The following is a 14,546-nucleotide window of genomic DNA, read 5'->3' on the forward strand; positions in this document are numbered from 1 at the left end:
GCGCTTCCGGGTGCGGGGCGGAGGGCGCGCGAGCGCTTCCGGCCCTCGAACAATGCGGTTCCGAGTCGCCGTGCTAGGCTGCGGTGGCGGCAGCTGTAGGTCCCGGCGGGCTGGCGGGGCGCGGGCGGCGGCCTCGGAGCGCGGGCCGGAGCGCGCCGCGGCTCCTGCTCCCCCCCAACCAGCCCCTGCCGCCGCCTTCGCCTCCGCCGCAGGCCGAGTGCGGAGAGCGGCCCGGCCAGGCCGGGGGCGCGGCGGGGCGCGGGGCCGCCCGGGGGGTGCGACTGGCGGCCGGGCCCGGCCCGGCGGTGGGGCGACGCGACCCCAGGCCCGGGCGACGGCTCACGGCGGCTCTCCTCCCCTCTCTAGGTCCGTAGCCGGAGGCCGCGGCGTGCGCTGCGGTAGAAGCGGCCGCGGGTGCCAGCGCGGGGACGCGGCCCGACGCTACAGGTACCTGCCCCTTCCCTTCGTTCTGCTGGGTTGGGTGGCGGGGCCGGGGCGGGCGCAGACAGGGGCTTGCTTTGGGGCAGCTTTATGAAAAGCCGCGCAGGCTCTCGGCCGATCTGCCCGGCGATATAGTTGTCCCAGTTGTCGGCAAGTGCGTGCTCGGGAGCCGATGCCCATCTTCGGTCAATAAAGGCCCAGGAAGCACCTGCTTCTAGAAGAGAGGTGCTGGGCCGAGCGCCTTACCCTCCGCGGACTGCCTGGAGGGCCTCAGCTGAGTAGAAATTGGGCTCGGTCTGCCACCGTGCTGAGAAAAGAGGGTTTGGGGTTCATATGATATTTTTCTTTCCATGGAAATCAGCAGTTGTGGAAGGTGAACCTCTGTCAAGACAAGTCAGTTCTTTTCTGGTTTCAGTTTCTCGATGTGACTCTTGTAGTCTGCCCGAGGAACGCTAAGAGTAGTTGCATTGGAGTAGCTGTGTCTGGTTAGCAGCACAATGCAGCGTTAGCTTGGGATGGGCACTGCAGCTACATTAACATAAATGTGGTGTCCCGAAGTGGAAAGAATAGACTTTACAAGCAGAGTTCCTTCACTGCTTCCAAGTGAAAGCAAAATAAACAGTTCACTAATGCCTGAAGTCCACTCAAGGTACTTCATGATGATCTGTGGTTGCCATTTATATTTCTTCAAGGCTGTTGTCACTGAAAATTAAACTTTATACTCTAGAAATGGGGATGAGTCAGGTAACACTGGAGACAGGATAACTGTGAGATGACTGCCTCTGTTTTCAGTAGATTCATCGGAACTGGTTGTACTCTAGAGTGATGCTGCCACTCTTTCCTAACTTCTCACTGTTTCTGAGGGTTTCTGAAATCCTTTTTTAATTTTTATATGCCATACACTAGAAGATAGAACTTGATGGCCTTGGATAGTGAGGAGGTCACATCTCATAGTGATGTCTGATCAGCAAATCAAAACAACTCTTGATTATCAGCAGATGCTTCTGAACATCTTCTTTGAACCCTTTTCTTATGTATTCGTTCATTTACACTAGTCATGGCTCCATTTCCTGTTGTGTACACTGAGCTGATAGTTCATGCCTCAAGAGAGCAGGATCTGCTTTTATCTATAAACTTCAAAGCTTCCTTTCAAGGTTTATGTGGTGTTTGTAGTAGTTGTGAGGTGTAACTTTTGCTTTGTTTTGTTATTTTATCTTGCCAAATCTTGCAGCATTTAGTCTCCTGTGATTTCTTCACTTCCTGCAATCCCACTTCTCTGGCAGAATTGTGTGAACAGTGTTTCATCAGAAATCAGTGTAGTCTTATCAATTCTTAAAAGAACAGTTGAAAGACAAAAAGGTCAGTGGTGGTTTTATGAAAGATCCACTCTTCTTAATTCCAAATACTATTAAACAAGAACAAACTTCCTAGAGGAGTGATCTTCCAAAGAGAGAGACATGAAAAAAGAACTCCTACATTTCCTAGGCATCTGAAATAGAGCCTAGAAGACGTGATTGCTTCTAAGAGGGGCCATGTGGAAGACTTTTTTTCTGTGATCTTTAAAAAAATAAAAACCAAAACAACAATACACAGCAAACCAACCCCTGCAGAAAAACTTAGACACTCTGAAACAATGTATTGAACCCAGTGCTGCAGATACCACGAAGCTGGTATGGTCCTTCCTGCTGGAAAACTGAGATGTGTCCTATGTCAGTATTCTTACAAGTCGTGGAGGAAGTAGCCACTGTTCTTGGACCGTAACTCTTATGAGCAGTATGTGGTAGACACAGGAGGTTAAGAGGAATGCTTGTATATCTCCAAGTTCTATCTCACTTTGAATTCATTTGTTGTGAAAGTTCTCTAGTCATTAAAGCAGGAATCAAAAACTAAAGGAACATTATTTGAACTTGGTAAGGACAAAACTTCTGAGGAGTTTTAATATGGAATCAAGGCTTAACCTATGGTTGACAAAAATGCTTTCATGGTTTCCCTTTACATTCCAGACAAGTAGTGCAGAAAACCTCTTAACACTTTAGGATACTTCTTCAGGAAAATTTCTGTCATATCACTTCTACTTTATATTCATACTTAAATATCAAAGATACTGTAAGTTGAGGTGCAAATTCAAATGATTTTTACTTTTATGCTGTAACAGACTGTAGTATTTATCTAGGGTAGAACATCTGATTAAGCACACACTTTATACTCTGACTTTAAACCCTTATAACTTGCATTTTAGAAAACAAAAATGTTCTCACTTGTCTTTTTTTCTTGCTGCTTTTCCTTAGGTGTGCCAAAATGTCAGAGAGATCAGACATTCTTCACTTCAAGTTTGACAATTATGGGGATTCGATGTTACAGAAAATGAACAAGCTGAGGGAAGAAAACAAGTTTTGTGATGTTGTGGTCCATATAGATGACGTTGAAGTTCACGGGCATAAAATTGTATTTGCTGCTGGCTCTCCCTTTTTAAGAGATCAGTTCTTACTAAATGACTCCAGAGATGTGAAAATCTCCATACTGCAGAGTTCAGAAGTGGGGAGGCAGCTGCTTCTGTCCTGTTACAGTGGCATCCTGGAGTTCCCTGAAATGGAACTGGTGAACTACTTGACTGCCGCAAGCTTTCTGCAGATGAGCCACATTGTTGAGCGCTGTACGCAGGCCCTCTGGAAGTTTATAAAACCGAAGCAACCACTGGAGAGCAAGGAGTGTGAGCAACAAAGTGACTCCTCTGACCCGAAGGAGCATCAAGGAGATGACGACTCTCTGCAGCAAGATTCACCTTGTATTCAGCCATCAGAAGACAGTATGGACATGGAGGATAGTGACATTCAGATCATCAAGGTGGAGTCCATTGGGGAGGTAACAGAAGTTAGGAACAAGAAGGATCAGAACCAGTTTATTTCTTCTGAACAAACTGCACTGCATTCCTCAGAGCCTCAACACTTTCTTATCAACTCCACTGTTGAAAACAGAGCAAGCGAAGTAGAGCAAAACCACCTCCACAACTATGCCCTTTCATACGCTGGCAGCGATAACATCATTCTAGCCTCTAAAGATATGTTTGGGCCTAACAACCGAGGTATAGACAAAGGCCTCCAGTGGCACCATCAGTGTCCAAAGTGCACAAGAGTATTTCGGCATCTGGAAAACTATGCTAATCACTTAAAGATGCATAAACTATTTATGTGTCTCCTGTGTGGAAAGACATTCACTCAAAAAGGCAATCTGCACCGGCACATGAGAGTGCATGCAGGCATCAAACCGTTCCAGTGTAAGATCTGTGGGAAAACGTTCTCTCAGAAATGCTCCTTACAGGACCATCTCAACCTGCACAGTGGGGACAAGCCCCATAAGTGTAACTACTGTGACATGGTTTTTGCGCATAAACCCGTTCTGAGGAAACATCTTAAACAGCTACATGGTAAAAATAGCTTTGACAATGCCAATGAAAGAAACGTTCAAGACGTAACAGTAGACTTTGATTCATTCACATGTAGCGCTGCTACAGACAGTAAGGTCTGTCAGCAGGCTGATGCAAGCCAGGTACTGGATGCAGGGAAGCTGCCTCAGGCTGTGCTCAGTTTAAGAAATGATAGTACCTGCGTCAATTAAGCAATTAAAACCAGCCCTTTGTAGGGATCGTGACTGAGAGGAGCAAAATGTTTGGCTGGACTCTTAACCTAAACTAGTGGTATGTCCTGAAAGGCTATGGATGGATGGCAAGTTAGATTGCAAGCCCTGGCAGGTCTTCAGCCACCATTCTTAGTCTTACTCGATATTTTCTGTGAATAGCGATCTTCCTTCAGGTTTCTGTCTGTGTCTCTTCTGTGGATTATGGGGTTAATGGTTTAATTTTTCCCTCATTAGGAGACTCAAGATTAACACCTTTTGAAAGACTGTTGCTGTAGGCTGCAAGTAAACCATCTGCTGTACAGTTAGAGGCCTGTCTGGGCAGATGGAGGAAAAAGCACAGAGGACAAGTCTGAGAGTTAACCCTTTTTTTTTTCTTTTGTTTTTTTAAGCACTGGATAACTGAAAGCACTCCACAGAGTTAAATTGAACTTACCTCTTGAAGTTACCCCTAGACCTCTACAGTTGAAATGAAGTATTTTTGTGTCACTTTTTTGCTCTTTCTAAACTGTTTCAAGAAGCTTCTGCTGCCAATCAACTGCTATCTTAAAAGCTCTCAGGGTTTTTAAGCTTGACATGCATTATGAAAAGATAAAACCCTAACTGATTTGGCAGGGTCATTGCATAGACTGCTCAAAATGAGAATAGATTGCAGCTCTGGAATGTGAGAGGTCGGTGCCTGGAGTGCAAGCATGACCTATTTCTTATGCTGTCATACCTAGGATTTTTAAAGGGCACTTAACCAACCTATGTACTGAGACAAGCTAAACACTTAAAAAATTATCATCCATCTTCCATACATTTAGCATCACACAAGCCACAACAGCTGCTGGTTGTAGAGCAAAGCTGAAGTGGAGAAATACTGCTTTTTGACACTGTGAAAAGAATCTGTTTTAAAAGCTGCAACATGTAACATTTCCATGCTTTGGGTTTTTGTTTTTTTTGTTTTGGTGTGTTTTGGCTTTTTTGTCCTTTTTACCCCCTTAGTTCTTGTAGATACCTATTAAGGGCCACTTAACTTGAAAAAAAAAGAAACAAAAATGCCTGCTATAGAACATTAACAACAAAGTTTTTTGATTTCTTGGACATTCAAGAACTATTTTTTTTTAAGTGACCTGCATAGTTTATGACTGTTAGTGTTTTACAGAGTCTAGGTATAGGTAGCACAATTTCTGTAGGTTAATGTATCAGCTATTGACTGTACTCAGCAATACCTCTTATATACCGCCTTAAACATCAAATGTAGCGGGAATGGCAAGTTAATTGGGATTCTGGGATTATACCATACTGCTTCTCAAAGTGCCGTGGAATTATCCGCATCCCCTAATTTATCTGAGGAACACCGTTCCCAGTAGAACAGCACTCTTAATTATGTTGAAGTGTAGCATAGACCAATAATCAAACAGCTGATCCTCTCTGAAGAACTGCTGTTTGTATTTGGAATAAGTGTTTCTTCCGATGCAGCTCTTTTCCACAAGGTTTGCCATGAGGCTGAGATTATGCTTCCTACCTAAAAGTAGTACTTCATGTGTTTGAATGAGGGGTGAGGGTGAAAGGCTGCTATTGTGTTGTTAAAAATGCTTACTTAACAGGTATGACCAAAGGTGTGCTGGAGCAAAAAACCATTTTGTATGTGATTAGCAAAAGTTGGTGTTGATCTTCAGATCTGTGTGTGTAGAAGCCAGGATTTCCTTCCACAGACATTACACTGATGGATGACAGAAAAAAAACAGTGTTAAATGTTGCAGGACGTGTTCAGAAGTCCACATACTTTCGAGTAGAAAAGCAAGGTGATTCTGTGAATCAATTGGGTTTTGGAACTGAGTTCTTAAACTGCTGTACTTGACTGTTACATGTACTATTACATGGACAACTATGAAGTAAGCAATGGAAGTGGAATCAGGGCATTACATCTTTCAAGCTGTAGCAGATATATTTAGGCCTAAACTCTTAATTATTTGGAACTTTTAAAAATTATTGTTCAGGTTCCTGGAGCAGAAAATAGGTTTCTAGGGGGGAAGAAGTGGTGTTTTTCCTCTTAAAGCCACATTCTTTCAGAATTGTTTTGAGCTAAAACTGATCATGACAGTTGCATCTGACACTTGCATTCTGTCTTCAGCCACAATCTTCTGCATTGTTCAAACACTTTGATAAGGTATTATTCACTATATGGAAGTAAGTTATAGTGCTAATGTCAAAAAGGAAGATAGACATGGAGAGTAAGAGCTTGCAGAGCCAGGTCAACATGCTGAAAGGGACTAGTGAATGCTCTAACCAGATACGAAAATGGACACAGTAAAGAAAATTGTCTTCTGCCAGAGAAAGAAATAAAGCTGTGCAAATGATAGGAAAAGTAGCAGCAAAATGGACAGTATTGAAAGCTTTGTCTATCTGGGAAGTGTTTTTCTGTGTGGAATTGTTACCGTAAGGAGAATACAGCTTGTGGAAGTAGCTGTGGGTGACCTGGAGCTGGTATGAAGAGATGAGGGGTTTCCTAGGAAAAAAAATTATTTGGTCAAGAGATACAGGTTTTCAATCCACCCTTTGCTGTGGTGATGTCAACCTCTGAGATGGATGAGACTGCTGGCCCTTCATTTATAAGGCTGCTTGTGGTCATTTGGTGAGACCATGGCAGAAATAAGTAGAAAAAGCAGAAATGCAGAAGACTGCTTCTTCAGTGAGAATGGACACGTCTGTTGGATGACAAGTGACTTCTTACTAATGCTTGTGCTTTTGGCCTGACAAAAGGGCGCAGACCAAAAGCTGTATGCAGGAGACAGCTAAGTGACTCCAGAGGAGATCTAAGAGTGTGATAATGCTGATGACACCATGCAGAGTGTTCTGGTGGTAAAGCTCGTCTAAGATTTGCTCCTATATGGAACAGACAAGTGAAGAGTATAGAAGTATTAGAAAAGCAAAATCTGGCTGATGCTTCTCTGAATCACAAATTTAAACGGTGTGAGAATTTTTATCAATGGAATATACAGAGGCAGCTCGATTATAGCATAAGTTGAACTTAATTGTCCATGTATGTAAAATGTTGTCTTCATTGCAGTGTTCCTATTAGTGAGAGACTAGGTCCATTGGTTGTTGCTACTGATGCTGCATATTCAGATGAGGACTATGGAGTTATCATAATCTGTGTGTTAATGTGTAGAATACTATTTGCTGGTAAGTGGATAGTCTCACAACTTAATGTGCTGTACAACTTCCTGCATATCCTCAAAATAACTGAAGTCTGTTACAAAAATATTTTAATAACTCCTTGAATATATTAGGAATTTTTTTTAATGTTGGCATTTTATTTATTTATTTTATATAGAAGAAAATCTTAGAACTCTTAGGTTTACCTGAGGTTTAGGCTCACCACTTCTCAGTGGTGGTAGCTTGTGTAGCAAGTGCTCCTGCAGCATGCAGTGCAGCTGCACAGCCTCCTGTAGAGATCAGGGATGAGTCCTTAATTTATTTTTGTTTTAGAAGACAGTTAGTTACTGATGAAGTGTCAGTCATTTCCTCCCCTAGCTTTTGGGCAAAACTTAGGTAGCTGCCCCTGAACTGTTGTTGAAGTAACTTATAAAATAATTGTGTGGGGCTGATTTTGGTTCTGGAGTCATTGGGAGGAGTAAAGAAGAGGAGGGAGAATCAAGATATGATACAAACTGAAACTGTTGAGAATTGTAAAGTCATGTTACATCTTGATTTAAAAAAAAAAAGGAAAGTACTCGCCCCTCCTGACTTGGTGAGAAGGCAGAACGGACGTTTTTCCTTGAGACTGTATAATTGACGGACTCTTGAGCATTAGCTACCTCTTCAATGACTGGGCAGAAGTCTTACACTACGTGTTATTACCAAAGCAGGCGGGTCAGAGGCTGTCGGATCGCATCCCCAGCTCCGGGGCCGGGCCGGTGGCCGGGGGAAAACCCGCTGCTCGGCGCGGCGGGTGAGGAGGAGCCCCGGGCGACTGCTCTTCAGAATGCCTTACGGGGGCAGCAGCCCGCAGCGCTCCGGGCCGATACGTTGCTACCTCTACCGGACGTTTGGCGAGGCGCACCCCGGTGTCGGTGCGGTGTTCCCCGGCGGCAGCCGCTGTAGCAGTGCCAAGTCTTCTAATAAACGTGCTGCTAACTCTGTCTCCCGCCGCCTCTTATTTCTCTCCGCGGTAACGGGGTCGGGGGGGTGGTACTGGAGCCGCTTCCGGGGCTGCTTCCGGAAGAGGCGGGGGGAAGAGCTTCCGGGGCGTTGCAGCACCGGCGGCGGAGCGCGCACCGGTTTCAGGAACTGGCCGGGCCGCGGCTGGTGAGTGGGGCCACGGGAGGGTGGTAGCGGCTGGTGGTAGCGGCGCGCGGGTCCGCGAGGCCCGTCAGCGAGGCCGCGGCTGGGCCCTGCCAGCAGAGCTGTACTGGGCACGTCGTGACCCTCCCCGGTGGTGCCCGTGCCGGCGCTTCCCCCACAGAAACGGCGCCATGGCTGCGGACTCGGAGGTGCTGCACTTCCAGTTCGAGCAGCAGGGCGATGCCGTGCTGCAGAAGATGAACCTCCTGCGGCAGCAGAACCTCTTTTGCGACGTCTCCATTTACATCAACGACACAGAGTTCCAGGGGCACAAGGTGATCTTCGCCGCCTGTTCCACCTTCATGAGGGACCAGTTTCTGCTCAACCAGTCGAAGCAGGTGCGGATCACTATCCTACAGAGCGCCGAGGTGGGTAGAAAGCTGCTGCTCTCCTGTTACACGGGCGCTCTGGAAGTCAAGAAGAAGGAGCTGCTGAAATACCTAACGGCCGCGAGTTATCTCCAGATGGTTCACATCGTGGAGAAGTGTACGGAAGCCTTGTCAAAGTACTTGGAAATTGATGCCGCCATGGAGAACGGAAATCAGGTTGTGGAGAGGTGTCACTCCTCAGATGCCGAACTGAGAAACGGGGACGAAGCTTTAGATAAAGAATGCGAAATAATTGAGATCTCTGAAGACAGCCCAGTGAGTGTGGAATTCCCCATTAAACAGGAAAAGGGAGATGTGTCCGAGCCTGAAGTGCAGACTGAAGTGCAGGCTGAAGTGCAGAGTTTGGTCTCACAAAGGAAGGACACGAAAAGTCCAGAAATATCAACAGTTGAAATCGGATATAAAGACGATGAGATCTGCATCTTCAGAATGGATTCTGTGAATGTAGCCAATGTAGAAAATGATCATTTTCCCCAGCCTTGCACATCCTCTAAATCAAATTTGTATTTTCCAGAAACCCAGCACTCCTTGATAAATTCTACAGTTGAAAGCAGAAACACAGAAATGTCAGGAAATCACTTGCAGGCTTTTGTCAATGACAATCCAGAAGGAACTTCTAGTGCGGTGAATGGGTTCCAGAGCTTGGATGATTACGGCAACTCATGGCGGCATCAGTGTCCCAAGTGTCCGAGGGGATTTCTGCATCTTGAGAACTATCTCAGACATCTGAAAATGCACAAACTCTTCTTGTGTTTGCAGTGTGGCAAAACATTTACTCAAAAAAAAAATCTCAACAGACACATCCGGGGGCACATGGGCATCCGCCCGTTCCAGTGCATGGTGTGCTTGAAGACCTTCACGGCCAAAAGTACACTTCAGGATCACCTGAATATCCACAGCGGTGACAGGCCCTACAAGTGTCACTGCTGTGACATGGACTTTAAACACAAGTCTGCTCTTAAAAAGCATTTAACCTCTGTTCATGGAAGGAGTAATAGTGAAAAATCAAACCTGAACACTATTACGAAAGTTAAAATAGATTATGATTAACAACTGGGTAGTTGTGGAGCCAGGCTCCACAAAAAGCTCCTGCCTAGTGAAACTCTAGATGATATTCTAGACACAGATCCCTGCATAATGGAGAGAAGCACAAAGATGTGACTGGTGATCAAATACAGGCCTTGTGAGCAGCAGACTTGCTTGCTGCATTGAGGTTGCTATTGCTGTAAGTGTGAAAAAGGTGTTTACTAATTGAAAGTAAACTGCAAAATAGGGGAAATGATGTCATTCTCTTCTGTTACTCTGGACACATTCTGATTTCCACCTCCTCCCCCATTTATGTTTTATGCTCTCCTGTTTCAAGAGCAGGCACTGCTGGTTTTCAAACTATTCCTGATATTGCAATAAGCTGAAGCCTAAGCCGTGATGTTCCTGATCTGTAATGGCTAAGAAAGGGGAGGTCTGTGTTTATTTGAGGAGTCAGTCATTCACAGCTAGTTCAAGTATCATTTATGGTGAAATGATCTCCCTGCCCAAACTTTGCTAGATCTGTTAACAGAAAGAATGCTTGTTTTCATACTCAAGCCTCTGATATTTAAGAAAAAACCACAAACAAAAAGCCATCAAGGAAGCTTTCAGATTGCTTCTAGCAAATAGAGAATTAGTAGAAAAGAATGAAACAAATGGTATTGCCTTGCAGTTCATTTTTAAGTGAATAGTCTCATTGGAAGGACTTGCTTTGAGTTTTATTGACTTAGTTCTGATTTTTTTGTTAATTCTTTCTTCTGATATTTTTTTTCTGTCATACCAGTGTTTTGCACCTGTATCTGACTAATTTGAAGTTAATCCTGTTCGCTGAGTTGCAATGTTTTTTACAAATCCTAGATACATACACAAATGTAAGAAGTTAAGATGTGTGCTGTTAGGTAATGGCAGTTTTTATGTTAATATGGAAAAACAGTCCTTTCTATCTTACTTGGAACAGCTTAGACATAGAGGTCTCCTCATACTCTAAATCTGTGATACAGTAAACCAGTAACTATGTGTGTTTGGATAGGTGTGTTTGTACTTTGTCAAAGGTCATTTCAGTTTCATCACAAGCATTGAAAGCCCTGTAACACAGAATCTTTATCCTGTACCTGTCTTTGACTGGTCTGTGTTTCTTCCACTTAATGTGATATGAATAAAGAGTCTATTCAGATGTTGATATGAGATAATGGTGCTTACATTAGGTTCTCTCCAAAAGCTGTAGTTCTTAATCCTGTCTGTAACTTCCCTTCAAGTTTCAGAAGTGCTGTTACGAAGTTTGTGCTCTGAGTCCTGAAGTCTGGTCTGTGTGGTCCGTAGCCTGGCTGGTTTTGAAAAACAAGACAAGAGGTTTTAATGTCAGTTAACAGATTTCACTTACTTTCCATCCCTATGTCTATGAGTGCAGCAGCCACTGTTTGGGGTTTAATTTACCAGCCACGTGAGGGGTTAGGCGAGTACAATGTCTAACATGCATTTTCCTGTTACAGACAGTAACACAACTGTTACTGCTTTTGTTGCTTAGCACTTTCAGTTGAACAGTTTTTAAAAACTCATTTCATGATGGGGGGGTTTAAAGCTCTTCATCTGATACTATTAACACTTAAAATACATAGTTAAATTAAAGCAGTATTTTGCAGGTTCCAGTTCATACTGTGCCTTGTTGTGCTGGGAAGCATATAGCTTTCTCAAAACCCTGTTGTCTAAATGGGCAAGTTGTGTATTCTGCAACTGAGCATGCCACTAGGGCCAGATTCCTCCCAAAATTCTCAGAAATGTCTGACTTTACACAGCTGACTTGTGAAGGACCTCATTGTACTGGATCGCTGGAAAGGTGTGTGTGCCAAGACTGCATAGGGGGCTGTCATTGTGAATGAAATGACACTCCCAGTAAGCTTAACTGGGGGTTAAAATCACCTGAGCTATCCAGTCCTTTAAGTACAAGGCCAAACCTTTCACAATCTCTGCTATTACTTCATATTAAAGTTGATAATTTACTTATTTTGGGGGTGATTTTTAACTGCAGGAATTGTCACAACAATACCTGCAGTTAAAAGCTTTGGGAGTTGTGTATGGTGCAGCAACCTGACATCTTGCTAAAATTCTTCATTTTATAGCATTGATTCTGTTTCCATTCATTGTTCTGTCACTGTTTGCAGCCTTTTGGTCCTATTGGTTGCCTGGAATTTACAGAATACCATTAATTTTGGCTTATTAATTACTTAACAATTTAAAAGCCTGATTTTCTAAAGCATGGTAATATCTGCACTTGCCCTTACTTCATTTACAGGTGTTCACCTGGGTGTAGCTTTTCATTCATATCTGCATAATTAGTTACTTAAACTCCTTCATCCTTGGAAGAGGTCATAAACCAAGGAAAAAGTCTGCTTCCTCTCCCCATCCTTTTTATATTGGGCTGCTATTACTGTAGTTCAGTAAATAAATGTATTGTGCATTATGGGACAGCTTTGCTTCAACTCTGCTTCAATTTGTTCAGTTAATATGCATTTTTGGCCCATGTATGATTAGCATTCATAACACTTCAGAAGATTACTGCTTGTTTTTTCTTTGACTGGCGTTCATAGGTGCATGCACCAAGTATTTCTGTGTCCAAGGGGAAAGAGGCTGATCTTCTGAAGTGTATCTTCTGTGGGAGCAGAATTGTGAGTTCTTTTGGTCTGTTGTATTGCATGTAAACATGAGAGGGAGTTCTGTGACAGGCCAACAGCATGTTCTGTTCAGTGGCTGAGTGTCTTGGCAAGCTTTGTGAGCAAAAATAGATTTTGTACACATGTTCTCATTAAAGGTGTTTCCCCTGCCCCTGCATGTAACCACTCATCCTTTCATAACACAATAAATAAAATGCAAACGAGACATTCGCTCTGAAATACATCAGCTTTCTTCTAATCACAGTTAAATAATCCTGTGGATACCTTAGTATTTGGTACTTTGACTTGCAAGGGTGAGTAAACGATGTTGTAAATAAAATAGGGTCTTCAAGTGGCAGTTGTTTAGGAACGCAGCTGTGTAGCCCTTCAGAAGGGTCTGACCTACTTGTCGGGCAAAACCTTTCTTCTCAGAAATCACAACTCGACCCTGCCTCGGCCGTAAGAAAACTGGTTTGATCTTTGGCAGTGACCAGGAAAGAGGAGCCGTACCAGGGATTTTCTCTGGGGCAACCCGGGAAAAAGCAGCAGCGAGCCGCTCCCAGCGCCGCCTTCGTTAATGCCGGCCCTGGAGCAGCTTCCCCCGGCTCACAGTCTGTGCGGCCACTTCGTCTCCCGCCTTCTCGCGCGGCCAGGGCGGGAGCCCAGGACAAGTGGCACATGGCAGAGGTAGCCTCCAATCCTATCATCTTTCTGAGCGCTAGTAATACTAAAGCTATTTATTAAATTTTAAAAGGATTATAAATCGACACTAGCAGTGAACCAAGGCTGCTGTGCGTCGAGGAAAGCCTGCGGCACCCCCGAGCCTAAGCCAACCGCGAGGGGGCGCAGGAGGTGGCGGCCATCACCTTTCTGCTACAGCATCTCTATGGCTTCCTCTTCCCCATGGAATGGCGTACGTCTGACGGCGCGTCTGCGCTGCCGTCTCGAGAGCAGCTCCCCAGCAGTCTCCCACAATGCCCCGCGACACCCCCTCCCCTCCCGCCGCGGTGGTCACGTGCGGGGCGGCGGCGGGTGAGGGGCGGCCGCGAGCCTCTCGCGCGGCGGCGGCGGGATCTCGCGAGAGGGGGCGGGGTGGCGCTCCCGGCTGTCAGCGCGATGAGGAGGCGCCGCCGAGGCCCCCGCCGCTGCCTCCGCCGGGCCGCGCCGCGCTGCTCGCCCCATGGCGTGTGAGAGGCCGGGGCCGCCGCCTGCTCCCGGCCCCGCCGCCCGCGCCTCGCAGGTAGGAGCGGACTGGGCGGGGGCGGCCGGCGCGGGGGACGCGGTGACCCGGCGGGGCCCCGCCCGCCCCCCCTTTTCCTTCCTCCCTCCCTTCCCCCGCCTCCCGGGGCCCTGCGGGGTCCCGGCGCTGTGGAATCCGGGCGGGGAGCCGGGCTTGGGCCAGGCCTCGCCCGTCGTACGCTGCCTGTCAGTACCTCCGCCCCGTCGGGCACCGGTTGCTGCTGCGGCGCGGGGGAGGGGGCTGCCGGCCCCGCTCTAGGCCGCTGGGCCAGTCGGGGGACGCGGGGCAGCCATTTGGTGGCGGCTCCGAAATGACGGCGAGAGCTGGAGCCGGGCACAGGTGCGCGGCGAGGCCAGAGGTGGCTGACAGCGACCTGGCGGAAGAGGGGGGAGGCTGCGAGGGGACCCGCTTGGCTGCTCCTCGAGCCCTGCGCTTGCACCGGCGAGCGTCAGGCGAGGAGGCCCCCGGTTACCTCGCCGACAGCCCGTTCGGGAGGCCGCAACCCCGAGGTGCCTGTTCTGTAGTGGCCTCCAGCATGGAGGAGAATCGCACTAGGTATCATGAGCGTTCCCGCTCCTATGGAGCTGTGCGTTAGGGTAATGGTGGAGAGGAGTCATGATGGCAAACAGGCCCAAGAACTGCACCCATCATGTCACAGTTAAAGTGGCTTAAATGAAACAAAACACCTGAGCAGGAAAAGCGTGTCTTGGTTCTGCTGATGCCAGAGGTGTGCTAAGGATTTTAGGTTAAGCGTAGAAGTCAGCACAAAGCATAGGAGCGGGCAGCAGTGTGACTGGAGAGATGAGTATTCAGTTACAGGCAGGTTCTGAGTGAAGT

At 46.3% G+C, this 14,546-nt stretch overlaps 3 protein-coding genes across 6 annotated transcripts in view; all 3 read left to right on the forward strand.

The window, feature by feature from the left end:
• Nucleotides 1-21: 21 nt before the first annotated feature.
• Nucleotides 22-8,206, forward strand: ZBTB26 (zinc finger and BTB domain containing 26). 2 transcript variants are annotated; one of them, XM_068155795.1, is made up of 3 exons: nucleotides 22-95; nucleotides 367-447; nucleotides 2,730-8,206. In XM_068155795.1, exon 3 carries the CDS (start codon nucleotides 2,740-2,742, stop codon nucleotides 4,054-4,056), a length of 1,317 nt encoding a protein of 438 aa, XP_068011896.1. In that variant the 5' UTR covers nucleotides 22-95; nucleotides 367-447; nucleotides 2,730-2,739; the 3' UTR covers nucleotides 4,057-8,206. The 2 variants fall into 2 exon arrangements, with proteins under 2 accessions (XP_068011896.1, XP_068011895.1); XM_068155794.1 differs by having other exon boundaries at nucleotides 53-447.
• Nucleotides 8,207-8,321: 115 nt separating this feature from the next.
• On the forward strand, nucleotides 8,322-10,999 carry ZBTB6 (zinc finger and BTB domain containing 6). Its single transcript, XM_068155797.1, has 2 exons — nucleotides 8,322-8,370; nucleotides 8,528-10,999. Exon 2 carries the CDS (start codon nucleotides 8,538-8,540, stop codon nucleotides 9,843-9,845), a length of 1,308 nt encoding a protein of 435 aa, XP_068011898.1. The 5' UTR covers nucleotides 8,322-8,370; nucleotides 8,528-8,537; the 3' UTR covers nucleotides 9,846-10,999.
• Nucleotides 11,000-13,566: 2,567 nt separating this feature from the next.
• Nucleotides 13,567-14,546, forward strand: part of RC3H2 (ring finger and CCCH-type domains 2) — a 30,331-nt gene continuing 29,351 nt past the window's right edge. For all 3 annotated transcript variants that reach the window (XR_010989504.1, XM_068155798.1, XM_068155799.1), the window contains exon 1: nucleotides 13,567-13,709. The gene's annotated coding sequence lies outside the window, so the exon portion shown is untranslated. The remainder of the gene's footprint in view (nucleotides 13,710-14,546) is intronic.

The sequence above is a fragment of the Melanerpes formicivorus genome, unplaced genomic scaffold, assembly GCF_026170545.1.
Source record: "Melanerpes formicivorus ecotype bairdi unplaced genomic scaffold, bMelFor1.0.p_v2 SCAF_33, whole genome shotgun sequence".
In the NCBI taxonomy this organism is placed as follows: Eukaryota; Metazoa; Chordata; class Aves; order Piciformes; family Picidae; genus Melanerpes; species Melanerpes formicivorus.

What these genes read in the sequence shown, in the direction of transcription:
- ZBTB26 (XM_068155794.1), top strand. Translation starts at nt 53, where the DNA reads ATGCGGTTCCGAGTCGCCGTGCTAGGCTGCGGTGGCGGCAGCTGTAGG. An exon ending in GACGCGGCCCGACGCTACAG is followed by an intron (nt 448 to 2,729) that starts GTACCTGCCCCT and finishes GCTTTTCCTTAG; the next exon opens with GTGTGCCAAAATGTCAGAGA.
- ZBTB6 (XM_068155797.1), top strand. Translation starts at nt 8,538, where the DNA reads ATGGCTGCGGACTCGGAGGTGCTGCACTTCCAGTTCGAGCAGCAGGGC.